At 47.8% G+C, this 19,913-nt stretch overlaps 1 protein-coding gene across 1 annotated transcript; it reads right to left on the reverse strand.

Moving 5' to 3' along the window:
• Nucleotides 1–903: 903 nt before the first annotated feature.
• CIMIP4 (ciliary microtubule inner protein 4) lies at nucleotides 904–17,767 on the reverse strand. The gene is made up of 5 exons (XM_068561883.1): nucleotides 17,746–17,767; nucleotides 12,669–13,120; nucleotides 10,660–10,804; nucleotides 1,191–1,301; nucleotides 904–995 (listed from the first exon to the last, which is right to left on the reverse strand). Exons 1-5 carry the CDS (start codon nucleotides 17,765–17,767, stop codon nucleotides 904–906), a joined length of 822 nt encoding a protein of 273 aa, XP_068417984.1.
• Between the last annotated feature and the right edge of the window lie 2,146 nt (nucleotides 17,768–19,913).

The raw sequence follows: 19,913 nt of genomic DNA on the forward strand, positions 1-19,913 counted from the left end.
TTCCTTGGGGCCCCAATTCCCAGATCCCTCCCCTGTTGTTACCAGGGGCCCCTATCGGTTCAAGGTAAGTTTGTCTTAAACAGTAGGAAGATGCCCAGGTGCACATTATAAGAAGTCCAGAGTGGGGGGTGGTGGGCGCTTCTGGCCAGGAGGGTGGAGCAGTTCAGTGAGGTCACAGGGGACCCAGATTGTGCTGCAGTGTCTGCAGTTCCTCCAGTCACAGGGTGTCTGCCAGGAGCAGTCTGCACTGCACGGTTCTTCACTCACTACAACAGGAGCAGGGAAGGCTCCCAAGCTTTCCCAGTAGAGAAAAGAGTTTCCCAGAACGCTTCATACGCGCGCACCTTTCCTTGCATCTTACTGGTCCAAGTTGCGTCATATGCCCCTTTCTGAACCAATCACTTTGTGTGTAGGGGGAAGGGTTAGAATTCCCTGAGACCAATCAAAACTACTCCTGGATTGGAGGGGGCGTGGCTAGTTCTTCTGAAGTCCATTGGGTCTTGGGGAAGGAATGGATGTCTGGAAATGATTGGGGTTCTGCTAGGGAGGTCATGCAGGGTTAAGATCCAGCAGTGTCCACTATAGGAGCCCTCCACACAGGGCAAGGCACCCTGAGCTTGAGCAAAGTTCTACTCAGGTCTCACATCCTTTCCTGGAATTACGGGGGAAAGGTGTGTGTGTGTGTGTGTGTGTATGTGTGTGTGTGTGTGTCCCCAGGAGGGAGAGCTAGGGGGTAGTTTGGGTCCTTAGAGCGTCTATCCTTCCTCAGTAGGTCTCTGCAGCACTGCACATTGCCCCCTCCCCCAGCCTGAAGAGCGGCGCCAAGCAGAGGCGAAGGTTCAGATGTGTGCCTTTCTTTATTAGCACTTTCTCTGAGTGGAGAGCACCTCTTCTGGGTTGTATCTAGAACTTCGAGTTCTTGCTTTTGCTCTTTTCTTTCTCATCCAGTGCTTTCTGCAAGTTCATGTTCACCGCATTCTTCTGGTGCCACCGTCCTGCAGAGAGCAGGGAAGGAACCAGCACAAATCACCCAGAGGACCTCTGGAGTGTCCAGGCCCCAGTGGTAACCCATATGTCTTCTGGACCCACCCCAGAGTTCTAGCTGCTGTTGTGGTTTCTCTCTGGACCTTGGGGCCAACACACCCTGCCCAGGGAGTGCCCCCCTCCCACGCCCCCAGCTCCCCACCTACCCAGATCATCCGTCTTCCTGCCATGCCAGTGCTCTAAGTCCCTCATTGATTTCTCAATCACCTCAGGGGTGTAGGAGGCCTTCATCAGGCTCTTCATCTCCTGTGGGGCCCCTGTGGAACCCCATGAAGAAATCCCCAGAAGCCCCAAGTCAACAGAGTTCAGGTACTCCAGGGTTCATATGTCAGTTTCCCCTATGGATGGTGGATTGCGGAAGGGTGGGGTGTGGGGAGAGTTAGGCAGAGGGAGGCCGGCCTAGGCTCAAATGCCAGCTCCATCATTTATGAACAGTGTGGCCTCAGACAAGATTTTAACGTCTCAGAGCTTTGGTCTCTTAATCTATTCAAAAGAATAAAATGTTCTCACAAGATTGGGAAGATTACATTCATTGGAGCAGCTGGCATGTGGCAGTTGATACCTGTATTTTCAGAAAATGTTTATGTCTGTGTGTAAAGTTAAAACACACACACAAGAAAATAAGTTACCATGATCAAAAGTCAGAAAAATCATCAAACAGAGAACCAAATTCCAAAAGATAACAAGGATTTGAATGATCCATTACAGAATATAAAATAAGTATCATTTAATGTGTGAAGTTGTGAAAAAGAGAATAAAAGTATAAACAAAGAATAAGAAACTAACACAATATTGTAAAGCAACTATACTCCAATAAAAATTAATTTTAATTAAATGAATAAATAAAAGTGTGAGAAAAGAATAAGAAACTACCCAGAAAGAACAGACAGATTAGTAAAAGAAGCAAATGGAATTTCAGAAATGAAACATAATAGTTGAAAGGTAATGGATGGTAAGAGGCCTGGGATTTGCTTCAAAATAAACGGGTGGGAATGAATGGGTGGGTGGGAAAAAAGATGAAACAAGATTAGTCATATATTGATAATTGTTGAAGCTGTATGATAAGTGCACCATGTATTTATTAAACTATTCTAAGTTTGAAAATTGACATCATAATGTTTAAAAACAAATTCAATGAACAGGTAAAAGAGCTGATTAGATACAGCTGAGAAAAAATGGTAAACTGGTAGATATAGCTAAAGAAATTAACTAGAATGCAGCACAGAGTGGGGAAATAATGATGTGGAAAATATGAAAAAGCTGTTAAATGAAGATTAAATGAGAAGGCCTAACATTTGTCTAATTGTAGTTCTGAAGGAGAGAGAGTGGAGAAAACAGGGAGGGGCAATATTTGGAAAGCTAGTGGCTGGAATTTTTCCAGAATTGATGAAATATATGAATCCTTAGATTCAAGAACAAAAATTCCCCAGTGAGTGTAAATGAAAAGAATTCCTTACCTAGGTACAACCAAGTAAAATTTAGAACACCAGAGACAAAGAAATCTTAGAAGTAGCCATAGAGAAAAGACAGATTAGTTACAAAGGATAACAATGAGTTTGCCTAACCATCAAAGCCAGAGGAAATGAATTAACATCATCAAAGTGCTTACAAAAAGCAATCAACAATCTAGAACTGTTTACAATAACTGTCTTCCAAGAATAGGATGAAATAAAACTTTTCTGAGCTTAAAATTTACCAACAACAGAATCTCACCCCAAATATCTTCTAAACAACATACTTCAGAAAGAAAAAAATAATCCCAGAAGGAAAATCTGAGATAAAAGAAGGAATAGTAGGCAAAGAAAGTGGAAACCTTGAATAAATCTAAATACACATCAATTATGATAACAGTACCAATGTTGAATATATGGGGTAAAATGACTGTGATAGATAAGAATGTTTGAAGATTTAACATATGCTAAGCACAGTTTTCATTCAAAACTTTACAGAACTTACTCACTGAATCAGCCCTAAGGAGATGGGGGTGATTATTACCCCCATCTTGCTGTTGAAGTCACTGAAGCACAGAAAGGCTAAATCACTTGTCTAACGTGACACAGCTGGTAAGTGAAAGATGGAGGACTCAAACCCGGACCTGTGGCTCCAGAATCCACAGTTTAAACTACTTTGCTTATGTATAGTGAAAAAAAAACCTGTAAAATAATATGTTAGCTGATATGGGGGGTGGAGAGAATAAATGTGAAGCTGTCTAACATCCTTATATTGTTCAGAAAAGCTGAAATACCTCGATTAACTTTAGGATTTGCTAACTATGCATGTAAAAATGTCAAAGATAGGGAATTCCCTGGCAGTCCAGTGGTTAGGAGTCCACGCTTCCATGGTCGGGGAACTAAGATCCTGCAAGCCACACGGCGTGGCCAAAAAAAAAAAAAAAAAAATTCGGGGCTTCCCTGGTGGCACAGTGGTTGAGAGTCTGCCTGCCTATGCAGGGGACAAGGGTTCGAGCCCTGGTCTGGGAGGATCCCACATGCCGCGGGGCAAGTAGGCCCGTGAGCCACAACTACTGAGCCTGCACGTCTGGAGCCTGTGCTCCGCAACAAGAGAGGCCACGACAGTGAGAGGCCCGCGCACTGCGATGAAGAGTGGCCCCCGCTCACCGCAACTAGAGAAAGCCCTCGCACAGAAACGAAGACCCAACACAGCCAAAAATTTTAAAAAATAATAAATAAATAAAATAAAATAAAAATAAAGAAAAAAAAGATAGGCCTAAACAAACAAACAAACAAACAAACAAAAAAAGTCAAAGATAACCACTGAGAGAATAGGAAAAGTAAGGACAAAAATTGGATTGGGGAAAAAGGGAAGCTCAAATCCAAAACAAGGGAAGGAGAAAGAAAGCAGCATAGAAAAATTAGGACAAATGGAAGATACAAAATAAGATCATAAAAATAAATCCGAATATATCAGTAATTAAAATAAATATAAATGGAGTAGGCCAACTGATTAAAAAACAGATGCTCAGGCTACAGAAAATATTTTCCAGATATATATTACTTAAAGCATATTTAAAGCAAAAGGACAGAAAGAGGATAAACGTGGAAATACAGAAAAAGATTAATACCACAAAAATACAAATCAAAGCAATCTGGTCATACTATACTAATATCAGACAAAATAGACTGTAAAGCAAAAGCACTATAAGAAATAAAAACAACTCCAGTTCATTCAGGTGATATAATAATTCTAAACTAGCTGCACTGGAATAATCTTAAAATAGGTAAAGCAAAATTGACAGAGAAATCGACAAGTCTGCTATCATAGGGAAAGACTTAAAGGTACATCTTTTAGTAATTAATAGATCAAGCAAAGAATATTAACAAGGAATTAAAAGATTTGTATAGAAATAATTAGCAAGCCTGCTCTATTGGACAAATACAGAATCCTGAACTCAAGAGAGAATTTTCAAATGCATATTGATTATCTATCTATAAAAATTGACCACCTGCTGTGTTATAAAGCTCCACAATTTCAAAGGACTGAAATCATTACAGGTCGTGTTCTCTAACGATGATGCTATCAAGAAAGAAATCCCCTTTTTTTAAAGCAATTTTTATGGTGTTTCGTATTTATGGCTTTAAATGCTTACATAACAGAATGTTAAGTTAAAAACTTGGACTGAAGCCCTAAGGATGGTAGAGATCAGATATTAAAGTGAGCTGTGAATCAGACTCCTTCAGTGGGGTCACTTGGGGAGCTTGATACATAGCTCGAGAGTTTGGGGGACACCAAGGCTTGGAACAAGAGGCATTGGCCTGAGAGAGTGGGACAGAGAGAGCACCAGGGCCAGGCATACTTCCTCAAGTGCAAGGATGTACAACTGTTTCCGTGGACCAGCTGTGGGCTAGTGGAGAGAAGACCAGCCTGGAGCCATTTTCTTTTCTTTTTTTTTCCTGGCTTTTTTTTTTTTTTAACTTTTTTTAAAAAATTTTATTTATTTTTGGCTGTGGTGGGTCTTTGTTGCTGCACGCAGGCTTTCTCTAGTTGCAGCGAGTGGGGGCTACTCTTCATTGCAGTGCGCAGGCTTCTCATTGCAGTGGCTTCTCTTGTTGCGGAGCACGGGCTCTAGGCACGTGGGCTTCAGTAGTTGCGGCACGCGGGCTCGGTAGTTGTGGTTCAGGGGCTTCTAGAGCGCAAGCTCAGTAGTTGTGGTGCACAGGCTTAGTTGCTCCGCGGCATGTGGGATCTTCCCAGACCAGGGCTCGAACCCGTGTCCCCTGCGTTGGCAGGCGTCTTAACCACTGCCCCACCAGGGAAGTCCTGGAGCCATTTTCAATCCTACCCCTGATCTGATCCTCCTCAATGGTCCCCCTGCTTCTACTCCTGCCCCACTGGTAGTTCTGTCCTGTCTCAACACAACAGCCAGATGGATCGTTGGAAACATAAGTCACTCCTCGGTACAAAATCCTACAATGGTTCCCAATAAAAAGGCCAGGAAGAGCCTACATCCTCAACATGGTACTTGTGCCCGACTACTCTTCCCCAGCAAGCCACAGGCTGAGCCCCCATCCTTCTGGTCTGTTCTCAAAGGTCACCTGCCCAGAGAGGTCTGACACTATAAAGAAAAGCAAAGGGATCATCAACAAGGGTCACAAAAGTCAGGTGACACAGCTGGGAGAAATACAGGAGAGGCTTCCGAGGTCCCTGTAACACCCTCTGTTGACCTGGGAGATGGCACATGGCTATTTATTATTATTCTTTATACCGCACACATAGGTTTTATACACTCTTCTCCATGGCAGTTTTCACAATTAAAAAAGATAATGCATCTACACTGGTTTAAATGCAGGAATACAAGTTTGGTTTAATATTTAAAAATCAGTTACTATAATTTACCACATCAACAGATCAAAGGAAAAATCATATGACCATCTAAATAACAGCTATATGAATAGTTAATACAACTCAACACTCATTCATGATTTTTTTCAAAACTAAAGTGGTAACTAGGAATAAAGGGGACCCTCAGTCTGATAAAAGGTGTCTTCAAATTCTTTTTAAAATATTACATTTATTGGTAAAATGTTAGAATCAAGAAGGAGAGGAGGACTTCCCCGGTGGTCCAGTGGTTAAGACTCTGTGATTCCAATGCAGGGGGCCCAGGTTTGATCTCTGGTTGGGGAACTAAGATCCTGCATGCTGCATGGCTTGGACCAAAAAAAAAGTATTCTATCGTACTTCCCTGGTGGTCCAGTGTTTAAGACTCTTAGTGTGGAAATAAGATCCCGCATGCAAAAAAAAAAAAAAAAAAAAAAATTGGAGAGGAGGATGCCTGCTTCCCCTGCTTATTTGCACCATTGTCCTTGACAAGCCAACCAGAACAGATGTTATAAAGGTGGCGAAAAGCCTCCTGGTGGGCTTCCCTGGTGGGGCAGTGGTTAAGACTCTGCCTGCCAATGCAGGGCACATGGGCTCGTATCCCTTGTCCGGGAAGATCCCACATGCCACGGAGCAACTAAGCCCGTGCGCCACAACTACTGAGCCTGCACTCTAGAGCCTGCGAGCCACAACTACTGAAGCCCACGCGCCTAGAGCCCGTGCTCTGCAACAAGAGAAGCCCCTGCTCGCCACAACTAGAGAAAGCCTGCGTGCAGCAACAAAGACCCAACACACCCCAAAATAAATAAATTTATTTAAAAAAAAAAAAGCCTCCTGGTAATAATGTGAACTCTGGCCCCAGACTGCCAGAGTTCAAATCCCAATCCCAACTCTGACTATTCCTAGCTGTGTGCCCTTAAGGGCAAGTTATTTAACCTTTCCATGCCTCATTTTTTCTTTCTTTAAAAAAAAAGGGGGGGGCGGGAATTATAGCACTATAGCATTCACTGTATAAGATTCTTGTGAGAATTAAAATGTACATGAAGTACTTAGAGCAGGGCTTGGTGAATGTTACATGCAATGCATAAATGTAGCCATTATTATTATTTAAAAATAGTTCCAAAGAATCTACAAACAAATCATTGGAATTAATAGGTGAGCTGAGTCAGGCTTCTGGATATAAGATTAAAGAACAAAAATTAAAATTGCCTCCATGTATACAAGCAGCAAAGTTAGAAAATGTGATTTTTTAAAAGATACTATTTGCAATAAGCAGCAAAAAAATAGATAAATAAGAGATTCTTCAAAACAAGTCTAACAAAAAGCTGCATGATCTTTATAGAAAAAAATTACAAAATGTTATTGACGGATATTGAAGGAAGATTTAAATTAATGGAGTTGTAGACCATACTCATGGATTGGAAAATTCATTATCATAAAGCTGACAACTGCCCCTAAATTGAGCTGCAGGTTCAATGTTCTTCCAATCAAAATACCAACAGGGTTTTTCATGGAAATTGACAAGCTGATTCTAGAATTTATATGGAAGAGCAAAGAACCTAGAATAGCTAAGACATTAGCTGCTGCTGGTGATGGAGGGGTGGGGAGTGGGGACAGCCCAACCAGATATCAGACTACTTATAATACCTTGATAATTAAAAGTGTAATATTAAACCAGTGGGCAGAATAGAGAGCCTGGAAACTGATCCATGCACATAGGGAAACTTGATGGATACCAGCGGTACCACTGCAGGTCACTGTGGGGAAAGATGAGATTATTCAATAGAAGGTACTGAGACAATTGCTAATCCACATAAAGGAGGAATTAACAATGAATTCCTGCTTCACACTGAAAAGAGAAATCAACTCCAGATGGATTAAAGACTTAAATGTGAAAAGCAAAACTAAATATTTTAGAAGACTATGTAAAAGATTATCTTTATGACTCAGCATGGCATAGGATTTCTTCAACCCACTCCTCCTGGAACCTTCTCTATCTCAGTAAATAACAATTCCATCCTTTCAGTTGTTCAGGTCAAAAACCTTGACGTCTGGACTTCCCTGGTGGCACAGTGGTTAAGAATCCGCCCACCAATGCAGGGGACACGGGTTCAAGCCCTGGTCTGGGAAGATCCCACATGCCGCGGAGCAACTAAGCCTGTGCACCACAACTACTGAGCCTGCACTCTAGAGCCCACGAGCCACAACTACTGAGCCCGCGTGCCACAATTACTGAAGCCCACATGCCACAACTACTGCAGCCCACGCGCCTAGAGCCCATGCTCCGCAATGAGAAGCCCACGCACCGCAAGGAAAAGTAGCCCCCGCTCGCCACAACTAGAGAAAGCCCATGCGCAGCAACGAAGACCCAACGCAGCCAAAAAAATAAATAAATAAATTTATGAAAAAAAAGAAAAACCTTGACATCAACCTTAATTCCTCTCTCACACACCCCAAATCCACTGATTAGCACATTCTGTTTGCTCTGCCTTACACACGTAGCCAGACTCCTCCTGCATCAGGTCACCTTTACCATTATCTCCCTGTGCCACCATATTGCACAATAGTATCCACTAGAGTCATGCAACGCACCAACCCTGCTCTCGAGACCAAGCCTCCATCATTAACCCCACCTGGATTTTTGCAATCACTTCCTCACTGGTTTCCCTGTTTCTGCCCAGCTCCCTTACTTTTCTTCTCAGCATAGCAACAGTAGTGATCCTTTAACCTAAGTCAAACAATGCCCTTCTCTGCTTAAGACCTTCTCGTGGCCTTCCCCACCTAGCCCGTTTCCTCTCTGATTTCCCCTCCCTCACTCCTGTCTAGCCACAAGTGCCTCCCCAACCTGGAGCAGCAAATGCCAAGATCAACCTGGGCGGATGGAAACGGAGGGGGACACATGGGTGAGGCACACTGACAATTGGGTGCAGAAAGCAACGCCCTAATTTGTAGCACTTGCCAATTTGTGGAGTGTCAATGCAGTTGACCCTTGAACCACATGGGTTTGAACTGCTCGGGTCCACCTATGTGTGTATTTTTTTTCAATAAATATAGTACCTGTATTTTCCTTTTACAGATCTTTAAAAATTAACTAGGCATGGGGAAAGTTTGTGTTTGGTAGGAAGTCACAATACATGGGATCAAAAGAATTAGGGTTTGAGTCCTGATTCTACCCAAACTATCTCAGCTTCCTGGCCTTGGGTGAGTCATTTATCAGTTCTTTTGTTTTTGAGTCAGAGATATCAGTACTTGGATTTTTGACTGTGGGGCAGTGGAAGCGGGGATAGCTGGCACCCCTGACTCCCCCGTTGTTCAAAGGTCCATTGCACGACCACGGTCAATTTTAAGATCTCTCATGATGCCAACAGTTCAGTAAAATTTAACAATCGACTCTTAGAAGCTGGAGCAAGCTGGTTTGCACTGGTTCCAAGGGTTTGCCCCCTTGACACAGCTGGGCTTCTCAGGCTGGGTGAGGGGTACACAGACACTTTCTATATCATTCTTTTAAATGTATGTAGACATCACCATATAAAGGCCTACGTAAGAACTACTGAGTGATCATTGTTAAAGACAAGTGGAAGGCCGACTCCTGAGGCCCAGAACAGGACAATCTGAGCTGTATTCTCTCTTCTCTCCCCAAGCACCACCCCTTCTTCAAGCTCAAAGAAAAACCCAGAAAGGCTTCCAGTGGCTGTCTGGTTCCTCGGGTGATGGGGATCTGAGCCAGGTAGGAGGTTTACCAGGCCCTGGGGACACTGGAGAAGGCATGGAGTAAGGATGGAGGAAAGAAGCGGGCCAGAAAGACTTGACCTTTTGCAATGAGGTCAAACTAGAACGTGGGGCCGGAGAGAAGCCACCCCTTGCTGACCGAGGACCGGCATCCAAGCAATCGGTTAAACGCTTGGGAACAGGGTCCTAGCTCGGGAGGTGACCCAGTGCCGGGAAAAGACTCTGGGACTTTGGAGGCAGAAGAAAAACCTGGATTTGAGTTTCAGATCCACCTCCTAGTACTCTGGGCAAATTGTTTCCCATCTGCCTGTGATATGGAGCTAGAAGCACTCCCCTGACAAACAGGACCGAGGGGGACCCACAAGACACATTGCAGATGTCCGGGCCTCTGACCCACACTTTGGCCCAGAGGTGCCACCAGTGGGATCCGAGAAAGAAAAGTGCTGGCCTGTCAGCTACTAAGCACTCACTGTGGGAATTCCCTGGCGATCCAGTGGAATTCCATTGCAGGGAGCACAGGTTTGATCCCAAGCCTCAAGGCACAGCCAAAAAAAAAAAAAGAGGACTCACTGGGGGCTGCAGGCCAAGCTCCTCCACAGAATCCTGCCATGTTATTAGCCCCATTGTACCAAGAAGATTGGCTGAGGCTCAGAGGTTAAGGATCCTGCCCGAGGCCACACCCATCGGCTGAGCTGACCTTTGAACACAGGAAGCCTGATACTGTCACTGTAACCAAAGGTGGCCAGCCCAGGGGTGCCCCGGCCTCCTCTGGGCAGATTAAGACACCAGAGGTACAGGGAGAGTAAGGGCTGACTGCCAACTGGGAGGGACCATCTGTACAGTGAGGACAGACTCGCCAGGGGACTGGACATTCCCAGCACTCGGCACAGAGCCTGGCACAGAGGAGGAGGCCCTTGGTGGCCGTGAAATGAGTGTCCCTGGAGATGTATCCTGGGGTCTTAGATTCCTTTGGGGGTCCAAGTCCTTCCTTGCCCAGTGCCTTGGGGACTATGGGTGTTCACAGCCCCCACCCTTGCCCTTCAGCCTGACCTTGAAACAAGTTTGACCGCATGTTGTAGCCCAGATCATAGTAGTCCGAAAAGACGGAGGTGATTTCGGCGGGCCTCTGGATCCTGCTGGGCCATGAGCTTGCCCTTTTCTGGCCCTCCAAGTCTTCACCAATGGCCCTTCGAGCCTGAGTAGGGAGGGAGGGAGGGAGGAGAGACAAGGGGTAGAGAAGCAGAGTCAAGTCCCGTATCTCCCCTCTAATTTCTCCTCCCTCTGAACCTGCCTCCACCACGCTCACCCCACCCTTAGCCTGCAGCCTTCAACCAACTCCCAGGCCTGGGAGCTGGCATAGCTGAAGTCCTTCCACCCTCCCACACCACCCCACCTCCCACATGGGCCTCGGGCATCAAGGATGAGAATGATCATGAAAGCTTCTCCCTACATTGGGTACATACTGTAGAACATCACCAGGGGACATCTTTATAAGATGATATTATTCCTACATTTTATAAATAAGGAAACTGTGCCTCAGGGCAGGGACTTGCCCATCACACAGCTGGTGAACGAAGCCCTGGCTTGCCTACTACAATGGAAGCAACACACAAGTCAACTCTAGGTGGCTTCTTATATTTCACCAGGGGCAGCTCCTTCCTTGTACCAATGGGGAAACTGAGGCCCGGAGAGGTTGAGCTCAGGCCTAGGAGCCATTAAACCTGGGTTTGGGTCCCAACTCTGCTATATACCAGCTGCTGATTTGGGCAAGTCTTTGCTCCCCTCTGGACCTCAGTTCCCCTACTCATAAAATGAGTGTGGGGGCAGAACTGGGTGGCCTTTGAAGTAGCTTCCAGTTCTGATATTTGCTGGCCTGATGACACTTGTGATTTGGGTCACAGCTGGGTTAAAAAAAACAAAACAAAAAAAAACAGATCTCTTGATTTAAGCCCAGGACCACGATGGCCAGAGAGAGAAATGGCACCTTCCCAAAGCCAGGAGGTGCAGTGAGAGATAGTGACCATACAGCCAACCTCAAGTTGGGACAAGATCCTCCAAGTGGGGCAGGGAATTTAGGATTGTGACCTCCCAGACTAGCAGGTTGGTGGGGGGGGGGCGGGGAGCATCCCCACCTTAAGATGACAAAATGGAAAGGGGTCCCACCCATAGCCTTTGTGACCCTGGCTCTCCTGCTTGCTCAGTGTGACCCTGGGCAGATCATATCACCTCTCTGAGCCTCAGATTTACCATCTGTTAAAAAAGGAAACGATGACTCCTGCCTGGCCTGCTGCTCAATGTAGTCACCATGAGGGTTGAGATGGTGGCTTTGAAAATACGACTCAAGATGCCAGAGCAGGTGACCATTTGACCAGAAATGGCAGATAAGTTTCATCTCAACTTTCAGTGGATCAGCATTGAGTTCCTAGACTGATGTACCAAGTAGGAAAAAGTGCCAGAATCGATTAGTGATGTCTGCCATGAATGCAGGCTAGGACAGTTATGGAATGCATGCTCTGTATTTGCCAGCCTGATCTAGTCTAACTGCCTCACTTTACAGATGTAGAGACTAGAGCCCAGAGAGGAGAAGTAACTTATCCAAAGTCTTTCAGTATTCTGGGGCAGAGCCAGGATTCAAACCCAAGTCTTCTGATTCCCAGTCAATCCTGTCCCCTTTAGGAGACTTGAGTTAAAAGCATCTAATTCAAACACAAGACTTCTAACTGCAAAGTCATAATGGGCCAAGGCTCCAGAATCTGCTAGCCAGTTTGGATCCTGTTTAAGTTTGGTTAATTTACTTAAGCCTGCTAAGCCTTGGGCTTCTAATCCGTAAAATGAGGATAATTATAGTACCTCCCTCACTGGGAAGATTGAACAGTTAGATGTGAAGACTAAACAGTGCACAGGAGCTGGCACAGAGCAAGTGCTCAGTAAACACTACTTTCTGATGATATTGTTACAGGGACTCTGTACTCAAGAGCAGCTTCCTTAGGGGTTCTCACTGTCAGTCTCCATGCTTGACCCTCCTGCCACCCTTAGCCTCCTGTGCCCCATTCTGACACCTGCTCTTCGGAGATCAGCTGGTCCACCACGTTGCTCCCAAACTTGTGACGAATGTTGTTGGGAATACTGCTGCTACTCTGGCCCTGTGCCCCCAAGTTGGGGTCTTCCTCCAGCCCCTGGCACGGCTGAGCCCCCTCTCGGAAGGAGGCCCTGCTCTCCCTCGAGGAGGGTCTGTGGCTCTCCTTCTTCAGGGACCCCGGCTGTGAGCTCCTCTGGGGAGAGTCCTGGCTGACAGCCTTCGGGGGTGGAGGCCGGATCTCCTCCAGGGAGGCCTGCCCGAGGGAGCTGCCTCGGGGGCTGTCTCCTCGGTACATGGACGGCTGTGGGGAGACTGGGAGCTGGTACTTGAACTTGGAGGTATCCAGTGGGCTACGGGCAGTTCTCCAGGGGTCCGTGTCCTGCTGGCCTTCCTTGCTGTTGTTCAGATGGGCCCTGGTCAAAGTGGTTGTACCTAAAAAGGGAGGAGAGAGGGAAGGAAGCAGAGGAGACAGACAGATGCAGAGAGTGGAGGGCAGGAAAGAAGACGGTGATGGGGGTGGGGAGGGGGAACAGACAGACACGGAGCCCCAGAGATCCAGAGCAGGAGAAAAGACAGGAACAGAAAGAAGTCACGGGAGCCAGAAGCATGGGTGAGAAATCAGGAGAGAGACCAAGGGAGAGGGTAGTTCAGCCTGCCAAGCCTCCCACTGGACAGGGCAGCCCTCACTGTTTCTGCCAATAGGGACTGCAGCCCAAGCCTGACCAGCCTTGAGGCTAGCTGTGTGACCTTCAGCAAGGGCTGTGACCTCTCTGTGCTTTAGTGAACCTGGCTCCATTTGGTTAGTTCCCTTCCCCACCTTGAATCCCCCCAGCAATCCAGTCAGGAAAACCAGCAGCTGTGGAAGCTGGCAGAGGGCATCCCTCAGCTTGGCCAAGTTACACGGCTGGAAAAGTACTAGAGCTGGATTGAGCCGGCCTTTGCTCCCCACTTAGAGCTGCTCCCCAACCCCACTTGCCTCCTCTGTTCTCCAGCTAATGGAACGGTGTCACCGCAGCTGCTTCCGGCCTCTCACACCTCGACCGCTCCCCTCCCCTCCCCCCACCCCACTCCTGCCCTGACTCCCAGTTCCGAGGATCTCCTGCTCCCAGCTTACAGGTCTCCTCCTCATTCTCATCCCCCATCCCCGGCTCCAGCCAAAGAGACCGCCACTTCTTCCGCACCACACCCTGTGATGTCCAACCTCCCAGCGTCTGCTCAGGCTAGTTCGCTGCCCGGAAGGCCAGCCCCTCTTTTTCCCTAAGTCAAAATCCTACTGCTTCCTTCCAATGCAGCCCCACCAGGAAGTCCTCCCTGACACCCACCCCAAGCTGCCAGGGCCATCGCCTCCTCTCAGCTCCACAACTCTGTCCCCAGCACGCTCCACTCTCTGGATTTTCCCATTCTCCATCCTTGTGAACTACAAACCCTCTCATTTTCTCTCCTCCATGCAGGAGGGGAGTCACTGAGGCAGGTCCACAGGTGACTCAGTCCTGGGCCTCCCTCAGCAGCCCCCAGAGCCCTGTGTACCGGAGATGTTGGTGACACCCATCAGTGAGCAAGTGAATGAATACATGGCTGCAGGGGCGTCAGACCCAGGGTCACCCTGCACCCCATCAGTTCTAAAACGTCCTTTCTTCTCATGTGAGCATCGCTGACATCAGGCTGTGTCTGACAATCAATGGGCCCTGGTCTAACCAGCGATGTTTTCTTTCTTAGTGACAGGTAAGTAACAGTGCGTCTTACAACCCACTGGATGGAGACTTAAAATACACATTTTCAATAATGTTTTACATGTTACAATACCCAAGTAATATGTAAACTCTTTCTTACTGGGCAAAATATAGAAAACGAGTCAGTCCCCACCCTCTCCCCACTTCCAGCTGTCCCCACAATCCTCAGTCCCAGGTTGTAACTGTAAGCTTGTTTGATGACCTTCCCTCCAAAACGTTCTAGGTGGGTCCTAGCGCTCTTGAAAGATGCATGGTTTGGGGCTTCCCTGGTGGCGCAGTGGTTGAGAATCTGCCTGCCAATGCAGGGGACACGGGTTCGAGCCCTGGTCTGGGAAGATCCCACATGCCGCGGAGCAACTAGGCCCGTGAGCCACAATTGCTGAGCCTGCGCGTCTGGAGCCTGTGCTCCACAACAAGAGAGGCCGCGATAGTGAGAAGCCCACGCACCGCGATGAAGAGTGGCCCCCGCTCGCCACAACTAGAGAAAGCCCTCGCACAGCAACGAAGAACCAACACAGTCATAAATAAATAAATAAATAAATAAATAAATAAAATTAAAAAGAAAAAAACAATAAAAAAACAGAAGGCTAGTGAGAATAATGTTTAAAAAAAAATGCATAGTTTGGCTTCACTTCGGTTTATAAATGCGATCAGATTCCATGTATTGCTTTGTAACTTGCTGTTTAAAAATTTAACACTGTGCCTTGGGGATCTATTCTTGGCCACAAACACAGACCTAACTTTCCTTTCAAACCGTGCAGTCTTTAGGCGCTGCCCTGCGGGTGGATGTTCAGATGTTTCCAGGTTTCTTTTTCAGAGAAAGCTGCTGGAAATGGCAGGTTTTGCCGGCCACAGAGGTTTTTATTTCAAGCCCCCCTTGCCCACCCGTGGGGGCTGCAGACCCTTCCCCAGGGCAGTAGAGACAGAGAAAGCTGAGGTCCAGGCCTGCCCGCTTCCTCCTCGCCCTTCTCCTCCCCACCGTCCTCACCCCACGGAGCTGAAGTCAGAGTATCCTGTTCCTGCCCTTTCGTCAGCTACACAGAAGAGGAAAAACCTGTTCCCCAGAGACCAGACTGCCTACCCTCCCTCCCGTCCTGGGTTCTGCCCCAACAAGCAGATAGCCAAGCAAAGGGGCGCTTCTGGGGACAACTAAGGCTTCCAGGATGGGGACAGTGACCCTTCTCAAAAGAAGGGAGACAGAGAACCTTAAGAGCACGCAGCACCAGCCTGATCAACCACGGTCCCTCCCTGTCCTCGTGGGGAGACTGAAGCCCAGCGCAAGGCTGGGCTCCTGAGCTCATAGGTCTCAGGGCTCAGGACTCCAGGATGTGTGCTCCCATTTCTCCCAGGCTGTGCTCTGCCCGCCTCTAAACACAGTGTATGTAATTGTCGGCTCACCTTCCACCTGGCCTTTGGGCTTAGGAGCGCTGTGATGGCCAGGACCGTGTCTCGTGTCCCCTGGCTCAGAGAGCCAATACCTTCACCAATTCAGCCATCAGGCGAGCACCTACTGTGTGTCAGTGCTGTGCTAGGCACTGGGGCCCCAACAGTGAGCTAAGTGGGTCAACCCCCGTCCTCTTGGGCTTACATGTTTGTTGAATGAATGAATGAATGTCTGTAGCTGGCATTCCAAGAATCTCAGTGCAATTCCACGCTTCCTCCACTCCCTTTCCCTGTACAATGGGCAGAGTTCATCCTACTTTACTTGCTGTTGTGAGGATCAAGCGATCAGTCATCAGAGTTCTCCAAGCTGGGTCATTTTTCAGAATCCCCTGCAGGCACTCATTAGAAATACAGATTCCTGGGCCCCTCCTAGAGCTGCTGCTTCAGAATCTTCTTGGGAGAGGCTGGGATCTGAGTGTTTAACTAGGCCTCCAAGTCATTCGGGTCTTTGGAGAGAGCTTCCAGCAGGAGCCCTGCCCCAGCGTCCCTGGATGCGCCTCTCTCCACATCCCACCCTCCAGCCCCAGACGCCAGCCCCTCACCGGTGCGGACCTTTCTCAGAGCTGACCTGACCCAGTCATTCCTACATGGAAACCCTTCCCCTCATCCTCAGGGCAGAGGCCCTGCCCTTGGGATCGGTCCCAGGACCCCAGCCCAGCCTCCTCACCCACCTCCCTTCTCCAGCCTTCAAGCCATATTTAATTTCATTCAGCTTCACCAAAGCACCAGCCCACTCTCACTTCCAGACCTTTGCCCGCACTATTCCCCAGGCCTGGGACACGCTTTTCTCCCTTCCTTGGGCCATACCACTCCCTGCGTTTGGCTCACACAGGACCTACATGGACCTTCCACTCACAGAGGCCAGGTCCCTGCTGTGTTCTCCCATATCCTGCCTTTCTGGTGCACAAAGGGTTGCTGCTTTGCCTCTGAGCCTTGAGAGTGAAGCCGAGCAGGACCCTGTAGGGCCCTCCTGGGCATAAAAGCCTTTCCGGGTTCCCCATTTCTTATTTGCAAGTTAAAGGCTTCAGTCTCCCTAGACCTTCCCTGAGTTCCTAAGGGCAGATTCAAACAGCTGCTACTCAGGGACAGGAAGGAATGCAGAAACAAAAGAGGAACAATCAAGAAACAATAGTGCAGGGAATTCCCTAGCGGTCCAGTGGTTAGGACTCTGCACCCTTGCACGGGTTCAATCCATGGCCCGGGAAATAAAATCCCACAAGCCACGTGGTGCGGCCAAAAAAAAGAAAAGAGCAATAGTGCAGTGATTAAAGCAGGGTCCTGGTTCCTCCTCAAGGGATATACATAACAATATCTTCCAGTTCTTCTTCAGGAACTAAGGTGCCCACGCAGGTGGAGGATGGTAACTTCAGGCCAAGCACAAGACTCCTGGAGCACCGCCCTGTTACCTCACCACCAACCAATCAGAAGGAAGCCACACACCCTGCAGCCCTCACCCTAAATTTTGCCTATAAAAACTTCTCCCCAAAAACCATCAGTGAATTTGGGGGTTTTGAACATGAGCCACCCATTCTCCTTGCTTGGTCCTGCAATAAAACTTTCTCTGCTCCAAACTCCGATGTTTCGGTTTGTTTGGCCTCACTGTGCCTCGGGCACATGAACTTGTGTTCGGTTACAAGAGGGGACACTGCAGTGGGGTCATAATCCCCAGGCCTGGCAGATGGGAGAGGCTCAGCAATACTCCATACCCTCCCTTTTCCTTCTGTCTTCAAACAGAAGCCCCGAGGAAGTTAGGGCCACATAGTGGGTCTGGAGGCCAAAGCAAGACTGAGGGAGAGGGGGAGGGGGCTAGTCTCTGCTGTCCCCAGGGGGTCCCTCCAGAAGTCCTGCATGTGCATTCAGCATGTCCCTGGTCACCTGTCCTACCTGCTCGGTGGTCCAGCTCCATCCGCTCTTGCTCTGGGACAGGTAATTCCAAGCTTAGTTCTGCAGACAAAGAAATACACACGGTCATCTCAAATGACAGAGAGGGCTGAACAGGGCGGCCGGTGACCATCTGCCCAGCCCCTGACCAGAGGTCCCTCCGTGCTGCTTCCAGTGCTCTCAGGCACCAAGGAACCCCCGTCCCATCCACCCACCACCCCTGGCACTGGGCCTGCTTCCTGGACCCTTGCAGGCTGTGCTGTCTGTGGAAAGCCCTAGTCACCCCCATCACCTGTGCCTCAAAGACCTTTCTCAAACAGACTGGGGGCCTGGGACTCCTCTTCTTCTTTTGCAATCCTTTTCTTCTATAATATTTTCTTCCCCATCTGTACCACCCAACACTCCCCTAGGAGCCCCCAGGAGACCCCTTGCTGGGAGGGGCATTGCCCCAAGCCCCCCATCCTGGTGACTGTTTGCCTCTCTGCAAATAGAATTTTGCCCATTCTTTTACCAGCTGGTCATTCAAGGAAAGGAACCAGCTTGGCCAATGTGGAGGAGAGCCAACAGCAGGAACCGACTCTGGGATAATCTCAGTCTTTCCTCCGAAGAACAGGCCTTTGGGGCAAATTAGAATGTCAGCTCTGGCATCTTCAAAAGCCTCTGCAGCTTTCAAGTTTGGGTTCCTTTTTCCTAGGTGATCTTTTTCTTATCCATATCCTCTTATTTTATTGCAAGTTTTTTTTAAAGGCTTCTGTGACTTTTGTAATACAACTAGGATAAAACAATTTATTGTATAATTGGATAAGGAAAGCATAGAAGCAGCAAGTCAGAGCTGGAAGGGATCTTTGAGATTAGCTAATCCAGTCCCTTCGTTTTATTTATTTATTTATTTATTTATTTTTAAAATTTATTTATCTATTTTATTTTTGGCTGCGTTGGGTCTTTGTTGCTGTGCAAGGGCTTTCTCTAGTTGCAGCAAGCGGGGGCTACTCTTCGTTGCAGTGCATGGGCTTCTCATTATGGTGGCTTCTCTTGTTGCAGAGCAAGGGCTCTAGGCACGTGGGCTTCAGTAGTTGTGGCGTGTGGGCTTAGTTGCTCAGCGACATGTGTGATCTTCCTGGACCAGGGCTCGAACCCGTGTCCCCTGCATTGGCAGGCAGATTCTTAACCACTGCGCCACCAGGGAAGCCCCAGTCCCTTCATTTTACAGGTAAAGAAGCTGAGGTCCCAGGGAGAAGGAGTGACTTGCCTGAGGTCACCCAGCAAGTTGGTCTGCTGGTAAACTCAGAGCAGGTTAAGAATCAGATGAATTTTGAAAAATCACCAGGCAAAACACCCTATTAATTCTGACTTGTTTGGTGATTGTGCAGCTTCTGATATGACTTTTCATGATCCTTATCCCCCTGGTATTCATACACTATGTTCCCCACCTAACACTTGAGTGTGCGCTGGACCTAGTGACTTGCTTCTGATCAAAAGAATATGACAAATGTGAGAGGATGTCACATCCAGGATTAGGTTAGTGACTTCTGTCTTGTTCACACTCTTTCTCTGGCTCTCCTTGCCTTGTTCGCTCTGATGGAAGCAGTACCATGTTTTGAGCTGCCCTACAAAGAGACTCATGTGGCAAGAACTGAGGGTGGCCTTTGGCCAAAGCTAGTAAGGAACAGAGACCCTTATTCCAATAGTCCTCAAAGAACTGAATGAGGGACTTCCCTGGTGGCGCAGTGGTTAAGAATCTGCCTGCCAATGCAGGGGACACGGGTTCGAGCCCTGGTCCGGGAGGATCCCACATGCCGTGGAGCAACTAAGCCCGTGCACCACAATGACTGAGCCTGCACTCTACAGCCCGCGAGCCACAACTACTGAAGCCCACGCACCTAGAGCCCGTGCTCCGCAACAAGAGAAGCCACCACAATGAGAAGCCCGCGCACTGTAACGAAGAGTAACCCCTGCTCGCTGCAACTACAGAAAGCCTGCACACAGCAACGAAGACCCAATGCAGCCAATAAATAAATAAATAAATGAATAAAAATTAAAAAAAAAAAAAGAACTGAATGAATCCTACCACCTGAATGGTTCCTCCCCAGTTGAACCTCGATATGAGAATACAGCCCACCTGACACATTAATTGTAGCCTATGGCAGACCCTGAGCCAGAGGACCTAGTCA

This window comes from Eschrichtius robustus, chromosome 13 (assembly GCF_028021215.1).
Source record: "Eschrichtius robustus isolate mEscRob2 chromosome 13, mEscRob2.pri, whole genome shotgun sequence".
In the NCBI taxonomy this organism is placed as follows: domain Eukaryota; kingdom Metazoa; phylum Chordata; class Mammalia; order Artiodactyla; family Eschrichtiidae; genus Eschrichtius; species Eschrichtius robustus.

Bases quoted from the DNA above. Each gene is read 5' to 3' on its own strand.
- CIMIP4 (XM_068561883.1), bottom strand. From the start codon at position 17,767: ATGGAGCTGGACCACCGAGCAG. The intron at 10,805-12,668 runs GTGTCAGAATGG...CTCCCTACTCAG, and splicing joins AGCTGATCTCCGAAGAGCAG to GCTCGAAGGGCCATTGGTGA. The intron at 996-1,190 runs GTAGGTGGGGAG...TGCTCTCTGCAG, and splicing joins CAGGAAGACGGATGATCTGG to GACGGTGGCACCAGAAGAAT.